At 49.1% G+C, this 25,534-nt stretch overlaps 1 protein-coding gene across 2 annotated transcripts in view; it reads right to left on the reverse strand.

Annotated features, from left to right (window-relative positions):
* Nucleotides 1-21,995, reverse strand: part of WASF2 (WASP family member 2) — a 33,322-nt gene extending 11,327 nt beyond the window's left edge. The window contains exons 1-4 of one of the 2 annotated variants that reach the window (XM_074850646.1): nucleotides 21,863-21,995; nucleotides 4,984-5,137; nucleotides 955-1,089; nucleotides 276-429 (exon numbers count right to left, since the gene is read on the reverse strand). In XM_074850646.1, the coding sequence (XP_074706747.1) occupies nucleotides 276-429; nucleotides 955-1,089; nucleotides 4,984-5,113 (419 nt within the window). In that variant the 5' untranslated portion in view covers nucleotides 5,114-5,137; nucleotides 21,863-21,995. Of the gene's footprint in view, nucleotides 1-275; nucleotides 430-954; nucleotides 1,090-4,983; nucleotides 5,138-5,442; nucleotides 6,990-21,862 lie in introns of those variants that run through there. The other variant, XM_074850647.1, reaches the window with a different exon arrangement.
* Between the last annotated feature and the right edge of the window lie 3,539 nt (nucleotides 21,996-25,534).

Below are 25,534 nucleotides of genomic sequence, written 5' to 3' on the forward strand. Positions count from 1 at the left end.
GCCAAGCCTTGCCCCAAGGCAGTCACAAAAGTGACAGCAGGTAACCAAATATATAATTTTCTAGCTACGCTCATTTGTACAGCCCCAAAAGCAAAGTTTCATGTAATCCAGAGGATGGAGATTTCCTGGTGGATCTCAGTTTAGCAACTCAATTTCCCATTGGAAATGGCTACTTCAATACAGCACGGGATGGGAAATGACCTCCTTGGTGGGTTGGGAGGATGAAGTACTCCTCTGCAAGAGAGCACGGGGCCAAGAAAGTATTGTAGCCGTACCTGTAAGGTGAGAGAATGTTGAGAGGTGGAGGAGTATTGCAGGTCCTATAGGTTTCAAGGACAGGCACGGGGAGGGAATCTCTGTCAAAGAGCTTCTGGTCCTGAGTAGTGGAGCTTTTGAAGGCCTTCCTGGTGTTAATGCCTTGCAGGGAGACTATAAGAAAGAGGAGAGAGCAAGTGAAGAACAGCTTGACCCAGGCCAATGACACTGAAGATCAAGTAGTGAACATCTGATTTCAGTTGGAGTTCTTGGCATGCTTAGCACTTCTTAAGGTCAGGTTCCTTTTCCCACAGATCTCTTGGGAAACCCAGCAAATCTCCGATCACACCGTGCCAAGATCCACTGCTGTACAGACACGGCTCTCTTGAGAGTTGCCAATGCGGTTTTGAACCCCCGTGACCAAGACTCAAGAAAAGCACCGCTATCGGACTGTCAAAAAGCGAGTTTCCACATGGAGACTTGCTAACAAGCAAATCTAGACTCTGCCAGAAAGGCTACCCACATGAGCAGCACGGTGTTTTTTCAGGAGGGGAAGAAACAGTCCCTCTTAGTCCCAGAGAAGACGTTCCAACACCCATCGCAGCATCGTGCTCGTTTTATGGCCGTGAACCAACCATGCTGACGCAATGAGAATCTTTACCACGCTTGGTCTGCAAGGACTGTGCTCCACTCCATTACCTTCTTCCTCTTTGGGATCCAGCTGAGTGACTTTGACTTGCAAGCGGTCAACTCTTTCGACTAGAATGCTCACCCGAGAGGCAAAGGTGTTGGCTTGAGTAAACAACTCTCCAAATATGTCTTCTGCAAATTTACCTGGAATATGAAAGCATCCACATTACCCTCGTGAACCACATCAGACCCTATTCAGTCTCCCAGCTTTTTTCTTGAAGAAAGGAGAAAGAAAGAACGAACCATGATTCTTTTCAAGTTTGCCAGGGTTGAGTTTAACATCGAGGAAGAAAACGCTCTGTTCCACCAAAACCTGACATTTTCAAGGAATCTTCAAGCAATAAAGAAACAATCGAGACATACTTTCAAGTCATTATTAAAGTAACAAAATAAAGAGGGCTGACAGCACTATACGGGTCTCAATCTGGATGGGTCTGTAGGTCCTTTAAGATTCTCTGCTGTTCTGTTTATTAGACAAGCAAGTACAGTTAGATTTTTATTGCTCTGGAGAATCTCAAAGGCTCCCAGTCTCCAGCAGGCCTGCCTCCAGGGTAACTGGCACATATTTACAAGCTCAAAGTACTCTGGAACTAGAGAGCAGACCCAGTCCTTGATCCTAAAGCCTGAGCCGTAACCACAGACGAAAGCACTGACCCTTTTGTTCCTTCAGGTGGCAGTGTCTGAAAAACTGATGCATTCACGTTTATTCTAAATCAAAACCAAAGGGGAACTTCTCAAACAGGGATATTCTCTCTGTAACAGCTTGGATTGCCCAGTGGGCTGCTATGACAAACACCATCCATCGTTTGGACTGCGAGAGCGCCTAGGGGCTTGGATCAGGAGCTCACTGCACCACTTACAAGCGTAACAAAAAGATGTCCCCTGTCCTTAAGAGTTTAAAAATCTACGCATGCAACAAGAAATGACCACAGGTAGACAGAGATGGGAGAACTGGAAGAAAACCAAGAACTTACAATGAGTACTGTCTTTTTGTTCTGCTCTCAGGCATAACCCAAGCCAGGGAGCCCTAACCACGCTGAGGACAACACTGATCAGAACAGACTTGGCACTGACAGCAGACACAGGCCCATGGAGTTCCCACTGATGGGAAACATTTCCAGCCACGGCTGTTGAGTACAAGGCTGCTCCCAATAAGCAGTCTGGTTTTGAAGTGCATCATCATATGGTCAACAGTTTGTTCTGGAATCTGTTACTCCTAAAGATCCTCTCCGACATTCAGGAAAGGATAACCAGTTGGAAGCCTAACTTTAACTGCAATTTTTGGAAAATCTGGTTGTCTGCAATGAGTCACATCAGAAAGACAAGCACCCCTTCCACAAGGCAACGCGAGGACATCCCCCAAAGCCCAGCTGCACAAATACTTTTAGCTATCTAAAGTGACATATCAGCTACTTGTCGTACTCCTGTGCAGTTCTCCTCACACTGCTAAGCACGAGGAACCAGCCAGGTTAAAAATCAACCTCCTCCACCCCTTTTGGTGGCAATGCCAGCTTGAAGTGTTTGCAGAAAGCAAATGCTGGAAGTTAACTTCAACTGACCTCCTCCTTCCACTCCCCTAGACGCTACAGACTCCACACACGCTCCATTAACAAGCCCAAAGAGCTTTCCCCAAACTCATGAGAGGGATTTTATTTCTGGAAACCTAAGGGCCAGGTAGCTCTGGCTATAGCCAGGTTTCACAAAGCACTCTCCATGTTCAACATCAGCACAAGACCAGCTCTCCTATTTGACCAAAGAGCCTGAACGTTTATCTCCCAGCAACAGTTCAAAAAAGGAAAGTTGTAATTTGGTTTCTACTTTAATGGGAACAGAAAATCGTTTCTGAATTTCACAAGGAACTGTAACAAGCATAGGGAAAAAAAGAAAGTCTTTGGTTCGCAATGCTGAGTAGGATGTTTCAAGCATAAAACAATACATAAACAGCATTATATATCCCAGGTTTGACCCTGGAGGGAGAGAAGGGATAGTCCGTATTCCCCTGCCTGTACAGAGTTATCATCCAGCATCTCGCATATCGTTCCGTGTTTCATGTACACTCTTAGATGGGGTAAGGCAGAGATTAATTTTTTGGTTTAGTTATTTTGACTGCAAAAGTGCAGCTTACGATCAGAATTATCTTTGTCATGCACTGGCAGGAAGACAGACGGCATGATTTAATAGGTCTTTCCATCTTTAGCTTGTGGATTCTATAAAATCACACAAACGCACAGTCGACTTATACAAAGTGCTACCAGCTGTGATAGTAACGAAGGGTAAACTCACTGGAATATGAAAGTTTGACAAGATTTATGTTTGCATCTTTGTAAAGAGACTGTGGTGCACTAGGCATGGCTGATTATTCACTTGACAGGGCTGTCACAGCCTACTGAACCTGCTTTACGTTCCTGTAATATTCAATGTACGAGGAAGGAGCAGATTTATTTTTCAGAAGAGAAAAGGAGCGAGGGGGCAGGAGTTTGGTCATTTGGGTGCGAGCGTTCTGTAGCAGTTAGTCTAAATATTGCTTCATTTAAAATACTGCTGACCCTAGGGAAGCGGATAAGAGACAGTGCTCAGCATTTCCTCCCCACCTGCCTTGCTCCCCTCCTACAGACAAGCACGCGAGTGTCAGCAAGAGCCACCTCTCCCGAGTTCTCCCTCCAGCGCTCTCCTCGAGGTATCTGCGATTGGTCCAGCAGCACGCACCTCCCTCCCCACATCGCCGAGCGAGGCTCCCAGGGTGCCTTCCCGACCAAGAAACCGGGCTGCAATTTGGCTTCCAGCACTTCACCTTCTCTGACGAGGCAGAAGCAGAGAAGCTTTGAATCTCGGAGCTACGCAAAGAAGGTCTAAACCTGAAGGCTCTCGCCACGGCTCTGTCACACTAACCCACTGCGTGCCGTTGGACTGGGATTAGCTTTCTCCGCGGCTGGGATCTGCACAGCTTTCCTGCCTTCTTCCTCATCATTTCACATGCACGAGATGGATTTTACTCACACTCCACAACCATCTTGGCTACAAGACCTAACAAATGAACAAGGGCCAGTTGAACGCGAGCAGAGAGACTGGTCTTGCCTGTGCAGTGACATTTCTACAACCCAACAGAATGTGATATCGCCTGGCAGCAAACACAGGCCCAGATTTTAGCGACAGCCATGGTTTTCACTGCTGCAAAGAGGCTGCACCCAAACTTTCCCTGCCACATTCACGCTATGGCCGAAGACGAGGGGCTTGCTTTGCAGAGCAAGCAGAAGCGCCCGCAGACACCAGAGAGAAGCTAAACAATATACGAATTCGATTACCAGAGTCTTGCTTCAAGGGCAGAGGTGGCTAATCAGAATCCAGAGCATTTCAGCAGAGGGAAGAATCATCCTGGAGAGACCACAATTAACTTTGTTTCTCCTAGCGCATGTAGGCCCACGTTTTCCCTCCAGCCTTTACAAGGCTATTGGTGAGCCCACCGGAGAGCTGAGCTAGGCATCGCTACGGCTCGTGCTGCCATTTGCACGAGCGGCCCCAAACCCCCAATACTCCGGAGGCAACGCTTGGCTCAGACTGGGGACTTTGGGTCTTGCAACGCAACAAACAGCAGGGGCAAACAGGCAGCTCCTGCGTGCGCGCTTTAATTATCTTTCATTAAAAATAAGACTACTGACACACTGTAGATTCAACACAGTCAAGCTCCATTTAGTAGCGCGTGCAATTACAGGCACATTCTCTGACACAAGATCCTGGCTGCTGGGAGAGCCTCCCATTTTACAAGCCTGAGTTGTGCTCCATCCTTCCATCTGCAGTTTCGCTGCAGCCTCTCACACACGCACGCACACATACACACCCCACACCCCCCATTTTCTCTTAGATAGGAAGGCAGTGGGACCAGGGATATGAAATTAGCATCAGATTTCTTTAGGAAAACATTTTAGCATTACCCAGGGAAGGCAGATGGGGGAGAAATAGGAACACGAGAGTAGAAAGGGAGCTAAATAAAGAGCACTAGCGACTCCTGAGGGCAACGCACAGGCTCGCCATGGTACTCACTCAGGCTGCCCAGCTGTCGAATGACATTTGCCAGGGTGATGTTGGTCATGCATTCCAGCTCGCTTCGAACGCTAGGCAACGTCTGACGGCACAGGTGCCTTGGCTCAATGTTCCTCGTTACTAACGGCATGGTGGACCTGCTTCAGGCACTGTTCTGAAAGATGAAAAACAACCCAAAAAAGAAACAGGAAAGGATTACTCAACCGCAAATTCCAGGCACACCAGAGCCATGGTGTTCGTTTTTCCTGCTCTCAAATGGCTTTATTTATAAGCCTTCTTTCCCCCCCTCCCCACCCTTATAAAACTGGTTCATCAGAAATAAAGATCCTGCTGTTCTATGACTTGCAGTGACAGCAAAGCCCCACCAGCTCAGGTACAGAGGCAGAGATGGAAAACTACACATCTTCGCCCACACGCAAGGTGCTGCTGGCATCACCGCAGCCGTTGTTCCCTTCCTACCCATCCGCTGCCACCGAGCAGTCTCCTTCCTCCCGCGCTCACGCACAGCGTCTTTGGCGAGTCTTACAAGCTCTTCTTCAGAAATATCTGAAACTTGCAATCAATAGGTTTGCTTAAACCGAGAGGATGAAGACGGGAGATGTTTTTAAAAAAAAAAAAAAAAGACAACCCAGCTTCTTCCAGCACACCAAAGCATGCGTGGTGCCTCCCTCAGACAGGGCTCTCCTGAAACAACAGGAAGCGCTTGCAGCTGACCAGGAAACTTTCTGGTGACTGTTCCTTATCCTGCAGGCTGCACCCCTCTTCCCTTGGGAAATCCCCCGGGGCCGAGGTTTACACTGGACCATTGTTTTCATGCTACAGCAGTTAAACGTTGAGGGAGCTCTAATCAGGATGCAGGACTAGAGTGCGCTCAGAAAGAAGTCAAGATTGATTGTACAACAGTCAGGACAAACTTCCAGTTCTTTAAAAAAAATAATAAAATAAAAAAAAGAAGAAAAAAATAAGTGTCCGGAAGTTATGCTTTGGACAGAAAACGCTTTTATGTGCAGGTCAGTGCCTTGAACTAACAAAACTCTCCTTTGCCAACAGGCCAAAATGTTGAAACAACCAGTGTCTCCCCTCTCAAGACCGTCCGCCTCCAAGAGAAAGGAAGAAACTTGGGTAAACAGCTCAGAACAAGGAGCATGATACACGCCTGAAATCTTTAAGACTAAGTGAAAGCAAATACATCCCAACTTCTTGATTAATTTAGAAGGGGAAAGAATCACTTTTCTAGGTCAGCTGAGGAACAACCCAAGAGAAGCAGCCAGCTCCCATGTGATAGGCATGCTGATCTGCTCGGGCTGGGTGTAAAAATAAAACAGGAAGCTAACAGCTTGGGGAACATGGCTTCCTGTCACCAACAGCAAAAACCCAAGAACCATAAAAAATCAGCTGTTTGCTCTTGACTTTGAGCCACCCTTTGATAGTCTCTGTGGCAGCTGGCAGCTTATCTTTGAGGTCCAGGAGTCCTTCCTGGATGCTTTTCTATCAGGGTGTTAAGAGGAAGAAGTGGGCATTATCCCTCCTAATTACCTCACAAGCCAGATTTTGAATTGCTAAATTTGACCCATTAAGGCAGAGGAGTTCAAGAGCCGCAGCATACCGGGCACACGGATATCTCCCAGACAAGCAGATGTAGGTTGCCATTTTGTAATGCCTCTCCACGAGAGATTTCGCCTGCATGTCCCTGCGCAAGAAAAGGGTCCCCAAAAACCGTACACCTTATAGAAGAGAGGAGCGAGATCTGCATCCAAAAATATCAAAGCAGAGACTCTCCGAGGACTGAAAGTCCGTGTTGTTCTTCACTGTGTCCAAGCACTGCAGCAGCCATCAGTAACTACTGGGATATTTAAAGAACAGGGCGAACTAAGGAAGGACTCTGACCTTCGCTTCTAAATACCCCGTGTTTTATCGATTACAGCCCAAGCCCTACAATCTTTTGTCAGCTTTAGCGCTTTATGCCAGACAAACTTTCCCAGCTCCCCCCAGACTGCAGTCTGCACCAACAAGCAGCTCTCATAAACAAGGCAGCATTTGCAGGCTGTCTGCATCCAGCTTCTCCCCCTTCGTGCTTCCCCAGGGCTCGGCCAGGGAGCACAGGCGGTGGGATCTGCAGAGCCAGAGTGGACAGCCCATCCACCAAGCCCGGCTGGAAACCTTCCAAGGTGCAGGACAGACAGAAGGAAAACAGCAAGAGGAAAAATAAGCCTGTAAGGGGGGGAAGAGATGTGAGCATGCATGTATAAAAAGAGACAAAAAACCCCCAAAGATGATAGGTAGCCTGGTCAGATAGATGCAGGTAACGCTAATCTCTGCAAGTATGGGGAGAACAGGGCAGAAAATGGGGTAGCGCCCCAAATACCCACCAATAAACAAAGGCTCAGAATATGTGGTCTACATACAGCTCCCCCGAAAGTGTTTGCCTTCAAAGCATGTTTTGAAAATAAAGTACTAGTGGTGAAAGTCGCTTTTCTTTTTTTTTTTTAAATAACAATGGTACAGCACATGTACATTATGAATTTGCACCGGTGCAAGACAGCAGAGATAAGGGCTAAGAAAAACACTCCCTTTATAGCCTGGCTCATCCTGCCAGCCACCCCCACCCTCCCAGCACAGCCTGCCACACTCCACTGCAGAATCAAGAGTTTCGCCCTCGTGATCGCTACGACAGCCCTCCTCGCAAAGAGTACGGCAGCGCCGCTTCTTCCCAAGGCGACAGGGACGGCTCTGCTGCCCCGCTGCTGCTCCTAAAACCAGTCAGGATCCAGCAAGCAGCAGTCCAACTAACAGAAGAGATTAACCCCGTGGAGCACCGGAGATGAGCGAGGCAGAGAGGACAGGATGGGCTGTGGACAACCACCCTTCGGCTCTCCCAGCAGCCTCTGGGATAAGAGGCATTTTAAAGCAAAATTTCCTCTCCTCTGAGCGGAAGGACAAGGAGCTTCAAGGTTTCAGATGTTTTTGTAGGGTGGAGGCAGGCAGATAGGAAATCTGGGACCTACAACCAGAGCCTGGTGCCAACGTTAGCAAAAAGAGCAGGCCACGACCCACAAGAAGGCACTTCACTGTTAGACCTCATTTTTCCCTGTGAGCCTTTGGAGGGTAGGTATAGAGATAACAGCTAATGGGCTCCTGTAAAACCTTCATGCCTCATGAGTGGGTGGGACAAAGATTAATAGTCTGGATTGGAAAATAAGTGGTGTATTTCGAAAGCGGCAGCCAGGTGGGGCAGAAAATCAAGTGCGGAGAAGGGACAAGGTATGAGAGCAGAGAAGGAGGAAGCAAAACACTGGAGACAGCACAAGGCACACGGCTGGGGCCAGGGAAGAGACACAGTAAACGAAACAAGGAAGCGACAGCCCTAAAAAAAGCTTTCCAGGAGGCCCTTGCTTTTCTTCTATTAAGAGAGTCATTAAGAAACCGATTGACAGCATGCTACCAAGCAAGGGCCATCCAGAACCGCTTTACTTTCAGTGGTCAGGGCATAACAGCACAGCAGTTTTCCACCCCAGCTAGCCAGACTGGTCATCAGGCATTAGTCACTGTCACGTAACTACCGCAGACCATATATTATAACTAAATCCTACCATTCAGAAGTAAGCTAAATGAATTGTGAGGCCAAAAATCCTTATCTTTCAAGCAAAGATAAGCGTTTCCACTTGCTTATTAATGTTGAAGATTAGATTTGTTTCAGTAGTAGAGTCTGGGGTGCATACACCTTTTTTAAGAAGCTGCAAGAATGGCACGTCATGGGCACAGAGGACCTGTCCTGATCCCACGGTAACGGGAGAGATCGTGTATGTTAAAAGGAAAAGGAAACTGCCTTCAAGAAACAGAAAACTGTCTGCAACAGATTTCTAATGAATATGGAAAACAAAGAAAGGCAGCAAATTGAAACACAGCGCTAGCTATGTGAGGAAAGAAGTTAAATGATCTTTGCTGGTTGTGGAATAACGCTGGTTGGGGTAAGGAAATGGGCCGAAGTGAATGCCAAATCCACAAGCGCTGCTGCATCAATTGACGTTCAAAATACTCATCCTCCCAACCGCCGTGCTTCACACCTTCTTAAAAACAAGAAGTAAGGGCTTTTGTTACAGTAACAAATGATTTTTCTCTCCCACTTGAATCAGAACCTTCCTACCTGCTCACGGCAAGCATTTTCTCTGAAGTCTCCAAGTCACGGCTTGAATCAAAGGAGGTTCCAAGCCTTGTTATGACGGCAGTGACTAAAAGCCAAACCATCCGAAAAGCCCAGCTTCGCCCCGTAGCTCTTTTCCCCTTGCCTCCCCGCAGCTGTACGCTGCCCCACCTCCAGCCGGGCATTGCCAGAATTCCTCATAATTTCCCCTCTCCCAAAATGCTTACGCATGCGTTGCCAAGCCCTGGCCCGCTCCGCAGCCCCACGCCGGCCCAGAAAAAGTTTGCTGAGCACGACAAAAGCCCTGGAAGCTGAGTTCACCGCTCCTACATTCCTATCAATCTTCCAGCCACAACTGGCACCTCTTTTCCAGGATTCACTGGGCTTTTGCTCGGCATCACCCTTCCTTTCCTGTGCTTGCGCGCTGCACACACGGTGGTCTCAGACACCTCATATTTCTCCAAAAAAGCAGAATCCATGCGTAGTGCTTCTTCACGTGGCTGCCGATCCAACACCCCGCGCCCTCAACAACAAGCTCTCACCTTGAATGCCTTGCTCACCAGTTTTTCAACAGATTCTGACTTTGGCAACTATTTCTGTAAATACTCTTGGGGTGCTGGGGAACAAGCGTGGCGCAACACAGGACCATAAAGAGGGGGGAAAACATAAAATGCAACTTGCAATTTTTGCCTTTCCGAATCCAGCACTTTGAGCAAAGCACGAGGTAAACTCAAGATAAGTGTGCTGCTCTAAGATTTCTTATCAGCAAGTCATCGACTGCTCTCCCCATGAGCTCTGCTGTAGCAGATCACTCAGGAATCCCAGTGCTGGATTAGAATCAAGTACAATTGGTTTGTTTCAAACAAGAACTGCCAGTCTATAAACCCTTCGCACAAAGCTGCGTCTTATTGACTATTTTTAATAAATAGGGCTGGCACAGTAAAATTGGACAATTGTTACGAACAATAAAGGAGACAGACTTTGATTACAAGTATTGAGAAGCAATACAGGGACATTTTAGGATTGAGTATTTGCTTTCCAATGCGAGTTCTGTCAACTGAAAACAGCAACTCGGAGCAAATACTCCTTAACAAGCAGTTTGGAGCAGAGCAGAAAACAGCACTGCACAGCAAGAGAGGAACCAGCCTTTTTTTTTTTTTTTGTACAGCAGGCAGATAGCACAGTCAACACCGCGGTGCAGAGGAGAAGGCAGGCAGAACTACAAGGTGAGATGTGTGTATGCAATGCACACAAAGAGCTGTAAATAACAGGCGAGTTGGAGGGAGAGATCTGGCAAGGTTCTTCTCACTGGTATTTGACCAGCTAGCATAGCATTACTGGGAGTCACCTGGGTAATTCCCCACTCAATGTGACACACAACCTCTTAGATCAGGGACCATCTGCAAATAAATCTGGACCCCAGCAGTGATATCATCTGTCATAGTGTCTGGTGTAGCACAAAGCACCTAAGGAGGACAGAGCACATTTTTGGGGAAAGGAAGGGAAATTAGGCTTGATTTTCAAGTACGTCAGGGTGACCAATCACCCTGCCCTCAGCAGGGCTTACAAAATCCTCTGCCTGGACACAAACAAGCAGCAGAGACGAGGAGACCAAGCCTTCAGCTAAGCGCCTTGGAGAGCAGCCTTTAGGAGTACCCATCGGGGGATTAGACACACCAGCAGGTTTGGGAATGAGGGAGAAAGGAGATAATCAGATCTGAAATTCCCATCAGTATGAAATGAGACTTAACTCAGTAGCTTGCCAACGCAGACTGACTGTTCTTTCTAATGTCTGTGACAACTCTGCTTCAAATTTCAAGCTTCTCTCAGCAGTAACTACTCCCCCATGTAGCTGTAATGGCCAGAAAGAGACTGGCTTTTATGTAACCCCAAAAGACTAGCAGAAAGGGAAGCAGCAGCCACACACACACGGAGAACTGAAAAAAAAAAAATAAAAAAAATTCAGCAGAAGGCTCTGCTGAGTGCTCAGGGCTATATCCAAGCTCACAATGCAGCCACAGAGAAGTGGGATGCAGCAATCAGAAATGCTACAGTTCCACACTCGGAGAGAGACCTAGCAATCAGTGCTGCATCCGAGCAATAGGGAGTGAAATTATAGAGCAAACTGCCATGTGATGCCACAAACTACTCCATCCCGCCAGCTGTAACAAGTATTCATTCCCAAAAACGCGTCACAGGCTCATCTGTCATTAAGAGCCCAGCCTGCCAGCAGCTGAGCAGGAGTCAGCAGTGAAGGGCAGCTGCAGGGCTGCTTCCTTTCACAGTGGTCTATTCTCCCCAAAAGCCACGGGGGAGACACACGGGTAAAACCCCCCGGGCTCCGGGGAAAACGTTGCCCACCATCTCTTACCAGCCGCTAAGATGGAAAGCGCAGGCTGCGTTTTCACCCACCATCGCACAAAAAGCTTTCCTGAAGCAGGATCTACCGAAAACACGGGGCCTTCAGGAGAACACAGTTAGCCGAGCGCAAAAAAAACCACACACAACCCCTCTGTATATTAATAATCCACTTCAATCACCAACTCGAGAACTTCGCAGATACGATCTGCCGGCATTACGAAAGAGGTGTTTCGGCACTAGCGTGGGGCAAGAGCAGCGCTGCACATTTCCACAGCGATGTTCTGACACTAGGAAGCGTCAGCCCTGATCTCGCAGAATAACGAAGCATTGTACAGTGCACTGTGGAGTCCTTGAGACAACAAACATCCAGCCCGCTCAGTTCCCGGAGTAAAAATACTCTTTTTTTTTTTTCCTCCTTTTTTTTTTTTTCCCTCCCATTCCCCCCCCCCCCCCCCTCCCGCCTCCCTCCAGTCTGCTGGCTCTGAAAAATGCAAAAGAGGCTCAGAAAGCCATTTTCTGCGTTTTTTGTCTGGCTCGTGCATTATCATCATCATTTACTGCCCTCAAGGGGATTGCACAGGTGTGACTGAAAATTTGGCTCTTCCTTTTAAACTTTTGTTATCAGCTTTACTGAAGATGATCTTGCTAGAATAAATGCCAGCCTGCTCTCCTGGAGAGGGACTCGCTTGAAGCTGCTGGCAGAAATCAAGCTGGGGGTGGAAGGATGGGGGTGTCACTAACGGGGAACATAGAGATCCTCTTAGCTTCTGTTGCGAGTACAAATACAGCCAGCAGTTTGACCTAGACTTTTTTTTTTATTCCTAAAAAAACCCACCATTGCCCTAATTAATGTTTCCATTCATTTAGCTGAAAAACAAGTTAAACAAAGAGGGTCACCTGGTGTTCCTATCAATGCCTGACTAGGATACAGGCAGAACAAATGCATTTAAATAAAACTTTAGAAGAGATGTGACAAGAGAAATGCAGTTTAGCTCAATTAAAGAGAGTTGTCACAGGGATTTGATTCTCAGAATACAGAACTATTGATTCAACAGGAATTAAAGCTCTGAAACAGAAAGGTTTCAAGGTCTTTGCCGTGAGGATATACATCAGGAGAGAGGCAGGGCTCCTTCAGCGCCAGAAGAGCTCTGGCTTTGTTGCTTCCTAGGAAACAGGAGCAGCAAAGGGAACAGAATGCTTTCTGTTAGACCGACGATTAATTTTGGCAAGGATACAAGGTCAGGGATGATACCGAGTAGTATCACGAGCTTCAATCAACAGGTAGCTTTGGCGTACTCGGGTACAGAAAACCCACTATAGGTTCTCAAATATTTTAGGAGTATGTGGGGAGAGGCTGGATCAGTGGGTAGGTTTCAGTCCATCGGCAGGTGGTCTCCAACAACACCTGGTCTGAGCCCAAACCACCGCCCAAAGTCAGTGAGACTGTTCAAAGAACCGGTCCCAGGAGATGGGTCCCCCGAGCAGTAAGAACCACCGGGGTTAGCAGTCACAGCAACCCAGGAGAGAGATGTCTACTAAAACGGGATTGCCACCCTGCCCCAAAAGCCAGTCCTTAAAGGTGAAGGTTGAGGAGCTTTTGTTGGCAACGTCATCCATTTGCTTCTGTCCCAATCCAGGCAAAATGAGCTCTGGAAAAAAAAAATCACAAGATTTCATTTTCCAAGCCTCAAAGTCTGTAACAGCACTGAATTCACTTCAAAAAGTCTTGACTAGAAGAGATGCAATTTAGGTGTCAACACGAGCAGCATCGTTCCCAGCAGCCTCACTGGGAGGGACTGCAGGGACCCGAGCCTCGCGCCGGGGATGCCTGCGCAGAACCACAGGCCAACTTCTGCAAATGGTGCGCGGCTGCTAAAGCAAACGCCGCTGAATCGCTCATTCCCAGGCTGAATTACTGCTAATGAGGATAGCATGTTTTCTTCCTCTCCTTCACACCAGCCTCCTCCAGCAAGAGGGAAGGCTTGTGCCTGTTAGCACTAACAAAGCGCTCGGTGCAAAGCACAACTCTCACAATACATCAGCACATTTTCATTCTAGGGCAGCGCTCGGTAATTAATACGGAAAGAGAGGGTGTGGTTTTTTTTCTAAATGACTTATTCCTGAAGTCTGAACATACTTTAACCTTCCTTTTCAGCAGATAAACTCTGTCTCATTTGCAGCTAAGCTCAGCCTCCCCTTCTTTAACACACACTAAACTATTTTGATTAATGAAAGAGTAGGAACAAACCAGTTCCAAGTGTTTTCTATACAGCTCAACTGCTCTTTCAGTTTCAACTCACGCCTAGATAATTATATCACAGCTCTGAGTGCCCCCACCCTTCTGCTGCACTTGGGGAATACTGGAAAGATAAGTCTTTTCTTAATTATTAAATGTAAATAGCTCATTAAATATAATCCAATTACTTTAATTGTAAGAAAAAGGAAGTAATTACAATATGTACATGTATTCTTGCCTGAACAGTTTTAATATCTTAAATGAATCTTTGCAGCATTAATATTTTAAGTTAACCTTTGACACAAGGAAAAAAAAAAAAAAGACAGTGACTCCTTTATATTTTCCAGAAGTGTTATATCTGCTGGGATTTCTGTCACAAAAAAACAACAGAACAGCCTTGAGCATCTAAATTAAAATGGTTTATGAACAGCGTCTTAATAAAGTCAAAATAACACATGGGTTTTCTATTGCGGAGGGAGAAAAAAAATTACACATGATGCCACTTTAAGACCCAAAATATGCTTTTTGGCTCTCTGGAGTCAAGCGGGATGGGTACAAACTCAGGAGAACAGGCAGGCCCCCACCCCCCCAGTACCAAAAGCCACCACGTAAGTGGGGTTTTCCAGGCAGTTCACCTCCCCCACACCTAAAGTTTGTCCTGTCCAAGGCTGGGAAGAGGAACCAGGGCTGGGAGGAAGGGGCCTGCCCCACGTCTGGGATTACCCAGCTCTTCCGTAGAGGCACCCAGCGAGTCGACCCCACAGAATCACCAAATCTGGTTTTTTGTGCGTGCACAAGCCATCTGTGCAACGTACGGGCACGGCGCATGATCCCGGGCTGCCATTTGGGATTTGCAGGCAGAGCTGCAGGAAGCTGCGAGTAGCAGTCTTCTGGTTTTGCTCAACAGCATGACAATCCTTGGACTCACTTTCTCCATCCATGCAGCCAGCGGGACCAAACAACCTTCCAGGCAGACTTCAGCAAGGCCCCACTGTTTCAATCAGCCCCCCCTGGTCTGACAGAGCAGGGTCAAATTTCAGCTTGGACGTGGTGACAGATGCCTGTGTAATCTCCTTGGGACAGTCAGAAAAATATTCTTTTTAAGCTGTAGTTGTTTCCATTTTGTACATTCTGAGCCCAGCAGTGATCTCACCTTATGTAATCTACAGTGCAAACTCCAGGCTCTGGACCATCCAAAACTATTTCAGTTTGAAACCATCACTTTACTGAACCAATCTTTTCGGGAAAAGAGAGATTAGACCGTATTAGGGATGCTAAAGATGCAAGTCTTTCTATCAAAGCTCACCACAAGGTCTATAATAAGCTGCTTTATGGAAACCTCTCATGTGAAGCCAGACCCTAGATGTAACCTCCTTGATACAATATTGAATTCTCAATAGCAACCAAAAGGCTATTTTGTATAAGTTAATTACACGAGTTTTTAATTTAGCCTCCAAAAGGGAAGTGGACAGTTATTTCATGCTGCCCTAGACAGAAGGTAAAGGTTTTACACAAGCTGTGTTTATAGCTATATGCCTTCCTCCAGCAAAGGACCGGCTCAGCAGCTGTTGGTATTGAAAGAACAGGATCTGGGTGTGTGCACGGTTCTCTCGTGCCTTTTTTTTTTTTTTTTTTGCAGCTGCAAGGCCAAAACCATAAGAGTGTGTGCTTTTTCTTACCGTGCACAAAAGCAGGGTGCCTGAAAGGGAACTCGCTTCCGCTCTGGCAAGCGCTCAACCAACTATTTGCTGGGCTAAGGGGTGGTCGGGGAACTTTCACCCATCCATTCAGCTAGGGCTGCTATTCCCCCTCCCTCCCAATTAAATCCCATTTTTTGCACTCCATGCATGAACCGCAGCTACACCAATACATCAGATATTGTGGCTGATAGCCTTCTCTGAATGCCACTTAAAGCCCTCCAGTGCGGAGCTGCCTGAAAGCAAAGCATCGTTCATTCTTTGAGCAACAGAAAAAGACTTTTGCTATACAGAGACTTGAAGTAAGACTCTTAAGAAGTAGGAAAAGGGCATCCAGTGAAAGAGGAAATGAGAAATTAAAACCACATTCAATCTTATTAGCGGTAATACAATAGGTCAACAAAGTACTTCGCAAAACTCCACAGCATGTGAACAATTTATGCAGAACTCGCTCCTATGCGATCAGTGACACCAGCACGCTTGGCTATTACGGAAAAAAACCCAAAGATTTTCAGCAGTGCTTTTAAATAGCCCAGCTGGGAGGGGAGATGGCTGGACATATTACCTCCATGCCTTGCAGGAGAGTACACTTACGAGATGAGAATGGGAGGAATATTCCCCCTCCTCCTTTTCCATCTGAAACATTTTCTCTCTCTAGGGATTTCCAGCATCTTAAAAGCGAAGCCTCTTTGAAGTACCACAAAGTGGCATTGCTCATCATTTCAGTAATGATAGTAAATAAGCTCCAGTATTTTGTTGATCCTTTTCCTTTTACTTTACAAACAAAAGGTCAGAGTCATTAGCCCAGTTTTATGAGCAGAGAGAAATGGAGGCTCGGAAGAGGCAGGTTGCTCTGTAACATCATCAGAAACGTCAGCGAACAAACAAGAGAAAGAAACCCTAAGCCACAGGACTTAAGAATAGCCATGCTAGGTCATGCAGTCTCCAGACAAACCAGCATCCTCCATCCATCCGTGGCCAGATATCAGGTGCATAAAGAAAAGAGCACGAGAACAAGGCAAGCACAGAGCAACATTTCTCCCTGCTGTCCTTTTCCACGTTGCAGTAACCCACCGCACCTTAGGACCACGGCGAAACAAACGCTATAATTTAATTGTCCTTTATGGATTTCTCTTCCATAAACTGGTGTCATCGGTTTCTGAACTCATCTAAACAGTCGGCATCCATGAAATCCCGGGGCAGCAAGTCCCACATTTATCAGACGCTAGGTGAAAAGATGCTTCCTTTTATGCCTTTCATTTTTAAATCAGGAGATTTTAATCTCAAATCTATGTATGTCTTTGCTTCATAAAGGAGTTGTTCAAATAAATGCATCACCATTCATATTAAACAAGCACCTTCCGAGAGAAGGTTATCTGGCTGCATCAGACAACACAAGAGAAGCTCTCAATTCTTATTGAGCACTTTCAGCAAAAAACAAAATAATAAACTCATGGCTTAGCTTTGATTTACGGCAGCAGTAAGAACAAATTCTTTTTAGCAGACAGCTCTTTGCGTGTTGTCCATCCCGTTCTCGACGGCGCACCACTTCCAACAGTTACGCAGGAGAATCAAAACCTCCAAGACAACAGGTCATTAGTGATCTCAGAGCAGCTCCTCTAAAGCGGTGGCACAACAACTGCCCCCCGTGCACAATTTTAAGCCCTCGAGAATAAATGCTAACTGCTTCTGCTTCATAGGCATCTCCCTTCTTCCTCTCTTGGCATCACATCATCCTTTAAACCACCTCTTCTCCCCAAAACAGGTCTGGGATACTGCTCTGTAAGAGGAGACGACACAGAAGGTGTCGAAGGAACAGAGCAGGTCGCCACTGACCCCATTTGTGGGAGCCCAACTGAGATCCCCGGTCCTTTAAATTTTCTTCAAAGCCCCTGGCAGATGCATACTCAAGATATATCTGTGCTCCACCACTTCTCCCATAGCAACATAATACCAGAGAGCTTTACCGTGATTTCAAGAATTAGGGTAGGATCCAGAGGAACTATTTCCCAGGCCCATCACTGCAGTGAAGGCGAGCTCGGGATGGAGAATGTGATTCACGCTTTGCACTGGTGCTGCGCTGCACGCTCAACAGAATAACGTGGAAGTTCACGTTTTGGTTCTTCTGGGAGGGGACCTCCCCCCTACTGCCTCCCAGGCAGGAAAAAATAAAATATCCTGCAGACCTTCAGATGGAAAAACCAAATCTTATGTAAATCAGAATCAGGTCTGAATCTGATAACCTTGTGTAGAAGCTGCTGTTAGCAAGCACACCCTTTGCAGCGAGGCCTGATTGGCAGCACGGGTAGCCTCCCCTCCTCAAAAAAGAAAACACACAGTCTTTTTATTACACAGAGTTGCAAAAATACAAAGGAAGTAAATGTCACCAGGGAGGTTCTGTTCTGAGCAGTCATTTGCTTATTACCCAGAAGCCATTTCCACATGCCTTTTTTTCAATCCAGTGTTTATAAATACCTAAAATATTTAAATAAATGTTAATCTGTGGTAACTAAGGGCCCGATCTCACAAATATTTATCCTTGCACAGTGAGAATAAATACTCAAATACACAGTTTCTTACTAAAGATCCCCTTAGAAGCAAGAGTGCTGCTGAAAGCAGTAACACACCATAAGATAGGCTGGGAAAATAGTTGCATTTTGCTTTCCTAGATTTCCACCCAGTAAAAGCGTCACTTTTGGTCTGCCTCCTGTGCGTTTCGCACAGCATTACTTTAGAGACTATATAAAGGAGCACACCCAGCGCTGAGCCTTCAGACAGTGGCCTTTTCTGGCTATTTTAACCTTCAGAAGGAGTTTTTTTGGCAGTGCGTGTTCTTGCCAGGTGCTGGTGTCCCATTCTGTACGGGGACGGCGGGAACTTTATACACACCGCACGTAAACACAATTGCTATTCAATCCTTTTCCTGGTTTGTGACTCGTAGGGCACACGCAGCAACTTATTTTGCTCAGCTGAATGACCAAGGGCTAAGTATTATCAACCAAACCTAGCAGAGACAAAACAGAAACCTTACATTTAAAGTTATTAAACATCTGAGTCTAGAAAGCCCACAGAGAGAAACTATCTAGAAGGATTAAAGCTGAGTCTTAACACTTGTTGAAATCTTCCTTATTACAGTCTGTCAAAGAAAACTAACCTGATTTTGTGGAAACATTAATCCTAACAACCTTCTTTGTTCTTCTACCACCACAAAAATACAGAAAACCAGGAGATGGATTTGCTGCTGTAACTGTACGCATATGAGGCAATCACTGAAGTTTTAACCCCTCCACCCACACTATGTGATTATCTAAGCTTTGTGAATGAAATCAACTTTTCCTAGACCAGCCCTGAAGAATGAGATATATTCAAAGCATGCTGAGAAACTGGGTTGGTAGTTATCATAAAAGTTGTATTCTTTTTAATGAATCACTGCTCACAAATACCTTCTGAGCTGTAACTTAAAAATACACCATTTCTGTTTGGTGTGTCACATCATTCACAGGGAAACCAGTTTTATACTCTGCTTAAAAGAACTTGACTATTAACTCATTACTTCAAACCCCAGCAGTGATATCTCTAAAGCCATGAGGGCTGCAGTTCCAGCCTCTACCCTTCTTCAGTAAGCCACTCACTTCACAGCACATTTCAAACAGGACTTGTACAAAATAAAGGAGCCAGAAACACACCGTATTTCCTTCTTTGTTTCCTGCAACCTTAGCCTGCGTCCTCCTACACACCCCCCCAGCATAGTTTTGTAAAACCAGGGCTGGAAAGATTTGTTAGGAACGTAAACCAGACAGAAGCTAAAGCGAGAAAAAAGGGGTGAGCCCGCAGCCTGAGATCAGGCAGTGGCATCACACTGCTGCACTGCTGATTTTTTGCGGGATGGGGGTGTGGGAATGGCGAAATGAAGCAGGGGTCTTGCTAACATCACCGTGCAGCGCTTGGGAAAACCTGAGCAGCAGCAGACACTTTGGAAAGGCTTTATCTTCACAGCTGTGAGGAGGAAGGAGTCTGACAGGCATGAGCCATCAGAAGGTGGTTTTTTTAAACTAAAAAAAATGGGATGTGGGGCATTTACTTTTTGAACTTGTTACCAGACAGATAAAAAAATATCACATTTCTTTTTAAAAGCAGTGAAAATACGCAGTTTAGAGAAAAGTTTACGTTCAGTTCAGCCCTGGAAGTTTATCCTCTTACAACCCATAAAGTAGAGCAAAGCTTCACCTTCTCTCAGCTGGGCTACACAGGGAGCTGGTAAACCTGCTCCTCACCCCAAACAGAACGAGCAGCAATGGATGCTTTGGAAGGCAGAAATTCTGGATCCCCACCATCACCAACCCACCCGGGGACAATACTGACAACTGTAGCTTGACCAAAGATCAGCATTAGGTGGGTATTTAAAGCTTGGGTCAAGCTCTCTCACTCAAACTTCATGTTTTCAAGCACAAACCTTAAAAAAAAAAAGGCAAAAATACACAGAACTGGAGTGCCTGGCATACTCCACCCCACTTCCTGGATAAAGCTCGTCCTTGGCTGTGAATGCAAGTGGATTTTCAAAGTCACTCTATCAACATGCTGTCTGTGTTTTCAGTGGGTAGATGTTAGCTTTGGTTTGTTTTTAACTAAGTTTTGGATTAAACTCTGTATCGGTTTCTATGACAAAAACCTACTCAAGGTCAGTAAGGGGCAAATCAGAATGAAAAGTGTCGCAACGCAGCATTTTAAATTCCTGCAGTATTTAGTAGCAACTGATTCTGCAGATGTTTAAAACGGGTGGAAAACATAACTATTCCTTCTTCATGTGACCAAGCATACAGACTTTAGTACTTCCCATAAAGTAACATTTTGCATCCATCAGCTTTGTCACAGGGAAGCACATGCACACACACCCTGCCAGCTTCTCACATATTTTACTTTCAACTTTTCCATCTCACAAGTCTTTGGGAAGGACACACAAGCATGAGGGTTACAGAAGGCTCCATGACCCTGCCTGCAGCAGGTGTACTTAATAAAAGGGTTTTTACCATTTTTAATATAATTTCATGTCTACCAACACCTACAGTGCTAAAATACTTAGCCTTTCAGTGTTTTCTAGTGTCTTTATCAAACAGGCCTACTCCGGGCATTAACACATCATGCAGTCCCACCAGTGGTCTGAACTACGTAGAGATGCCCAATTCTGTTGTTGCTACTAATGAAAGTAGAAGAGTAACGCCAAATGTGAAACTTCTGGCAAGAAAAAAAAAAAAATCCTACCACAGAAAGGTCCTTGAGGTCAAATAACAGCTAACACAGAGGAGCTGCAATCTCTTACCTTTCTCCAAGGGACACAGGCTATTTGTATCCCAAAGAAGTAAACCCAACACAAACCGAAATGCTGGTAAGGCACAACCTCAAGGATATTCCCTAACAATTTACTACTTCTCTGGAAGAAATATGGTCTGAGGTCACCAGCAGGTCAGTGCGTTTGACCAAACTACACAACCATATCCCATTACACCCTTCGCAGCTTCCTTTCAGAGAGCGCCTAGGGATTTAATATTGGGGAAAACACTTTCCAAAGCACACTACAGCACCCAGACAGTCTCACCCCAAGTAGTTTTATATTTTGTGTGCCCATAGTTAACAGTCAAGGGGCTTACACACATCCTTAAAGTGCACCCAGACATACTGAGGGATGCACCCACTTGTGGGGCAGGAAAACAGCCACAAAGGAGAAGTTGCTTTCACAGCAACACTCCATGAGTGCAATCGCCAGAACTTGCACCAAGGGCGGCCAGCTCACACCCAGACAGACTTTGTACACGGACACGCACACGTTTTCACAAGCACTGATGTCAAACCCAGACAGCAAAGACCACAACCAGCCTGGAAAGGGAGGGACCCCTCCCCTCTTCCTGCACAGCACCACTGCCTCTCCCTCAGAGGGGACCCTGCAGCACCCCGCCTTCTCCCCAGCTTCCCCAAACCATTCCCCTCTAAGTCAGACCCCTGTAACAGCCCCAGGACAGCAGACACCGGCGAGGCCTCGGAGTTGCCCAGCAGACCGGCATTTCCCTAACCCAACACAGGGCTCTGTCCACCCCCCCCGGGCAGGCCAGCCCTCGCCCTACACCCCAGCTCCTCCGGCCAGGGCACACGCCCTGCACTGAGCCATGGCCCCTGGGAGGGGCTGGGCAAATGTCAGCCCGGGGATGAAGCCATTTCCTCCTCCCCGTCCCCAGGCCGAGGCCAGGCCCGCCTCAAACCTCCCAGCCCACGGGCACCAGGGCCCACACCACCGGGTACTCACTATGTGGCAGGAAACAGTGCCCAGCTCGGCCCCACAGCTCACTATTTGGCAAGGGCCTAGCGGCCCACCCCAGCGCCTCCGCCTCTCTCCCCCAGGAAGAGGCGGCCTGGGAGGCCCGAGGAACCACCGCTCGCCCCTCTCGTACTCACCCCTCTCCGCGACTGTCCCCTCCGGCCCCCTCAGCTCGTTACCACCAGGGCGGGCCAGCCCGGCCGTCCGCCATTCCACAGCTCCCCCTCCCTGCCCTGACTGAGCCTCGCCCCGCCTCCTCCCGGCCGCCGGTCCGCTGCGCCATTGGCTAGCCTGTCAAAGACACTGCCACGCTAGTGGCTGCATCTGGCTGTCTATCAAGGCCGCCCTACGCCACTTGCGTACGAAACTGGAGCAGCGAAAGAACCCCACCCAAGCCGGCCGCGCAAAGAGAGTAAACAGAGAGGAACGTACTATTAGGGGAGGTAGATGGGGGGAGTGCCAGAAGGTTTTGGGACAGATTCCGGGGGAAAGGGGTTGAACTGCGACACCACGCACAGTCACGACATTTTAAAAATACGAAAATGAGTCTGTGAGGGCCAAATCTCGATATTCTTCCGGGTGGCTTTGGAGGGAAGGGGTCTCTGTCCCTTCCGCTCCCCCCTCCGCAGAACTCGCCCTTTGGTGTTGCCTCTCGCCTCTATGGTCTGACGCCCTGCGAGGAAAGTTCCACCTGGGGGAGCGGGGGTGTCACTCCAGGGCGGGGCGGGGGGGACAGAGGGCAGAGCCGGGGGGGGACACAAGGCTGTGGGGTCCGGACTAGGAACTGTGGAGTAACGTGTGGGGCAGGAGTGTGGGGTGGGGGTTAGGGGACGGGGGGGGGCAGGAGGAGGAAGGGCTGGAGGGATGGGGGTTTTGGGGTGGGGGGGGTGGCGTTGAGGCAGGGGGGTGCAGGTGACAGGGACAGTGCTGGCTGGCGAGCGGGACCGCAGCCTGGCAGCTGCCTGTCCTGCCTCAAACCCAGAGGGTCCCCATCCGCCTCCAGCCCCCCATCCGCCTCCAGTCCCCAAACCAGGGTGGGGGGTCCCCAAATCGGGGGTACGCGAAGCTGGGGGACACGGGGACAACCAGCTGCCCTCCTCGCTGGCCATGCAAGGGCGATGGCCGCTGGAAGCAGCCGAGTGACACTGATTTTGGCTCCCGCCTGGGTTTTTCCCCATGGGCTGATGAGGCGGGGAGCAGAGTCAGGGCTTAAATGAGCCTGGTTTAACGAACGGGGCTGGCAGGGGGTGTGTGGGGGGGACATAGGATGGGTCCTGCTGAGTGGACACGGCCATGCATCCCGGTCCCACAAGGACATCGCGCGTGGTTGCGGCAGGCGGGGGTCACACCGGGATGGGCAGCATGGCTGAGCACACCGGGGCTTGGAAAAACCCCAATCCCTGCCCGGCCTTGAGCTCCAGTGACCTCGGCAGCCTCCTCCGGCTCAGCCCGGTCCTTGGCAGAGCGGGGGCAATGCTAACGGCCCCCTCAGAAACTGCGGGAGCAAAGACTTGATCAAAAATTACCAGCACGCGGCATGCCGCATTGCTGCCTGCGCACCTGGATATTAAATCTTTCCTCTCTTGCCTGATTATCAACATTAAGCGCCGGGTTGGTTTATACCTACAGAAGGGGGAAGAGGGAGCGGGCGGGGGCAGGACGAAGGGCACTGGGCGCAGCTATCTATCTCTTCGGTGCTCAGAGTGCTGGTGCTTTAAAACAAACCGCAGGGAATAAATCACCAGCACTCCCACCAGGAAGCAAACAAATCCATGTCGGTGCTGGCGAGAGCTGCGACGGCAGCCGGGGAGGGCACCCCGGCCACGGGCATCGGCAACGGGCAGAGCCAGCAGCCCCGGCTGGAGCAGCCCGGGGGTTGCTCCGGTGCGGGCCGTGCTTGCCCGTTCTGTCCACAAATCCTCCCCCGTGGCACAGCCTTTGCCCGCTCCTGGGGTCTCCCAGCCGCCATCTCGTTTGGCTCCTCCTGGACAAGACGGGCACACGCACATGTTGCAAACAGCCATTTCTTGCCCGTTTTGCGTCACTCCCCACCGTGCACGGCTGCCTTGGGTGTGATGCTCAGCACCTCCCGGTGCCCCCAGCACCCACTGGCCCCCGTCTTGCCACAGCAGGGTGCGAGGCAAGGGCTGAGGTGCTGCTGGAGGCCGTTTGGCTCCAGGTTTTCCAGGCTGCCAGCGAGCCGTTCCCTTGAAGAAGATCTGCTTCTATCTCAAGGTGTCACAGCCTCAAGGGAACCACCTAATCTGTATCTGCACTGCAACCTTTATCTCTCCCCGGCTGTGTGAGAGGCTCTGTTTATAGCTGCCAAATAATACCTGCTAAATTGCAGGATCCAACCCCCCCCCCCTCCCTGCGGTACCCCCTGACACTTGTTTCTCTGCAAGAGGGATGCTCTCGCCTGCCAGGTGCCTCCCTGCGTTTTGCTGGAGGTAAATGATGCTCCTGGGGACAGGGAAGGGCAGCTGAGCTGCTCCTGCCTCCTGGCTGGGCTCCAGCCACATCCAAGCCCCTGATAACCCCAGACAGACCCTGGCACAAATTGCTGTCACCTCTGGCTTCATCCCAGCCCCGCTTCCCTCAGCTCGGGCTTTGCTTCTGCTGAAAACAAGCTGGGATCCAGCAGGTCCAGCTTCATCCTTCTTCTGCGTGACCCAAGGATGGAGGAGCAGACATCCTCCACGGGAGGGAGGAGATAGCAGCTTATCGCAGCCCGTGTGCTGCCCCAGCCTCGCGCAAGGCCGTGGCCATGTCCTCGCCCAGGGAAGGCAGCCAAGCGGCTCTCTGGAATCACCCACCCTGAGCCGGCGAGCCTTGGGTGCCCCTTCCCTGGCTAACTGGGTGCCCCTGTCCCAGCCCTGCCGTCCCACTTCCCCTGTGTCTCACAAAATGGCTGAGGAGCTGCCACAGCGTGTGGTAATGTGGCACAAGGGCAGAGTGGCTCCGGCTGCATCCCTGCTCCCTGCGGGAAAGGAGCCAGGGCTGTAAGCACCGGAGCTGTGAGGAAGCTCTGGAAATGTGCACCCAACGGGGTGCTCCAGGTTTCTCCTGCACCCCTGATTCCCATGGACCATGCTGCTTGGGCATCAATCTGGGCCGCAGCTGTGAGCTGGGGAGCCTGTGTGCATGGGGTGCATGGGATGCACAGGGTGCATGGGGCACCTGGATGTGCCCCGGGGATGCGTGGGGCATGTGGGATGCCCAGGGTGCAGGGGATGCCCGAGGTGCGTGGGATGCATGGTGCACACAAGATGCAGTGGGGCATGTGGGGTGAGTGGGGCACATGGGGTGCTGGGGATGCAGAGGACACATGGGGTGCCTGGGGTGTGTGGGATGCGTGGGGCATGTGGGATGCTCGGGGTGCACAGGGTACCCAGGGCGCATGGGGCACGTGGAATGCAATGGGGCACACAGGATGGACGGGGTGCACAGGGTGCCCGGGACACAGAGGACACATGGGGTGCCCGGGTTGCGTGGGATGCGTGGGGTACCCAGGCTGCACAGGACACTGGGGGTGTCCGGGCCACATGGGGTACCCAGGTCGCATGGGATGCCCGGGATACCCGGGATGCAGAGGGGCACACGGGATGGATGGGGTGCGCAGGGTGCCTGGGTCACAAGTGCACACAGGGTGCCCGGGGCGCGTGGGGTGCCCGTGGTGCCCGCTGCCCGCCGGGTCCCCGAGCCAGCGTGGCGGCGGGCAGTTGCTGCGCCGTTGACATTTACTAATCAGCTCTAACCTCAGCTGCACACCCGCTCCGTCTCGCTTGCTGTCTTGTCTCCATGGAGAC

Source organism: Strix aluco, chromosome 26 (assembly GCF_031877795.1).
Source record: "Strix aluco isolate bStrAlu1 chromosome 26, bStrAlu1.hap1, whole genome shotgun sequence".
Lineage (NCBI taxonomy): Eukaryota > Metazoa > Chordata > Aves > Strigiformes > Strigidae > Strix > Strix aluco.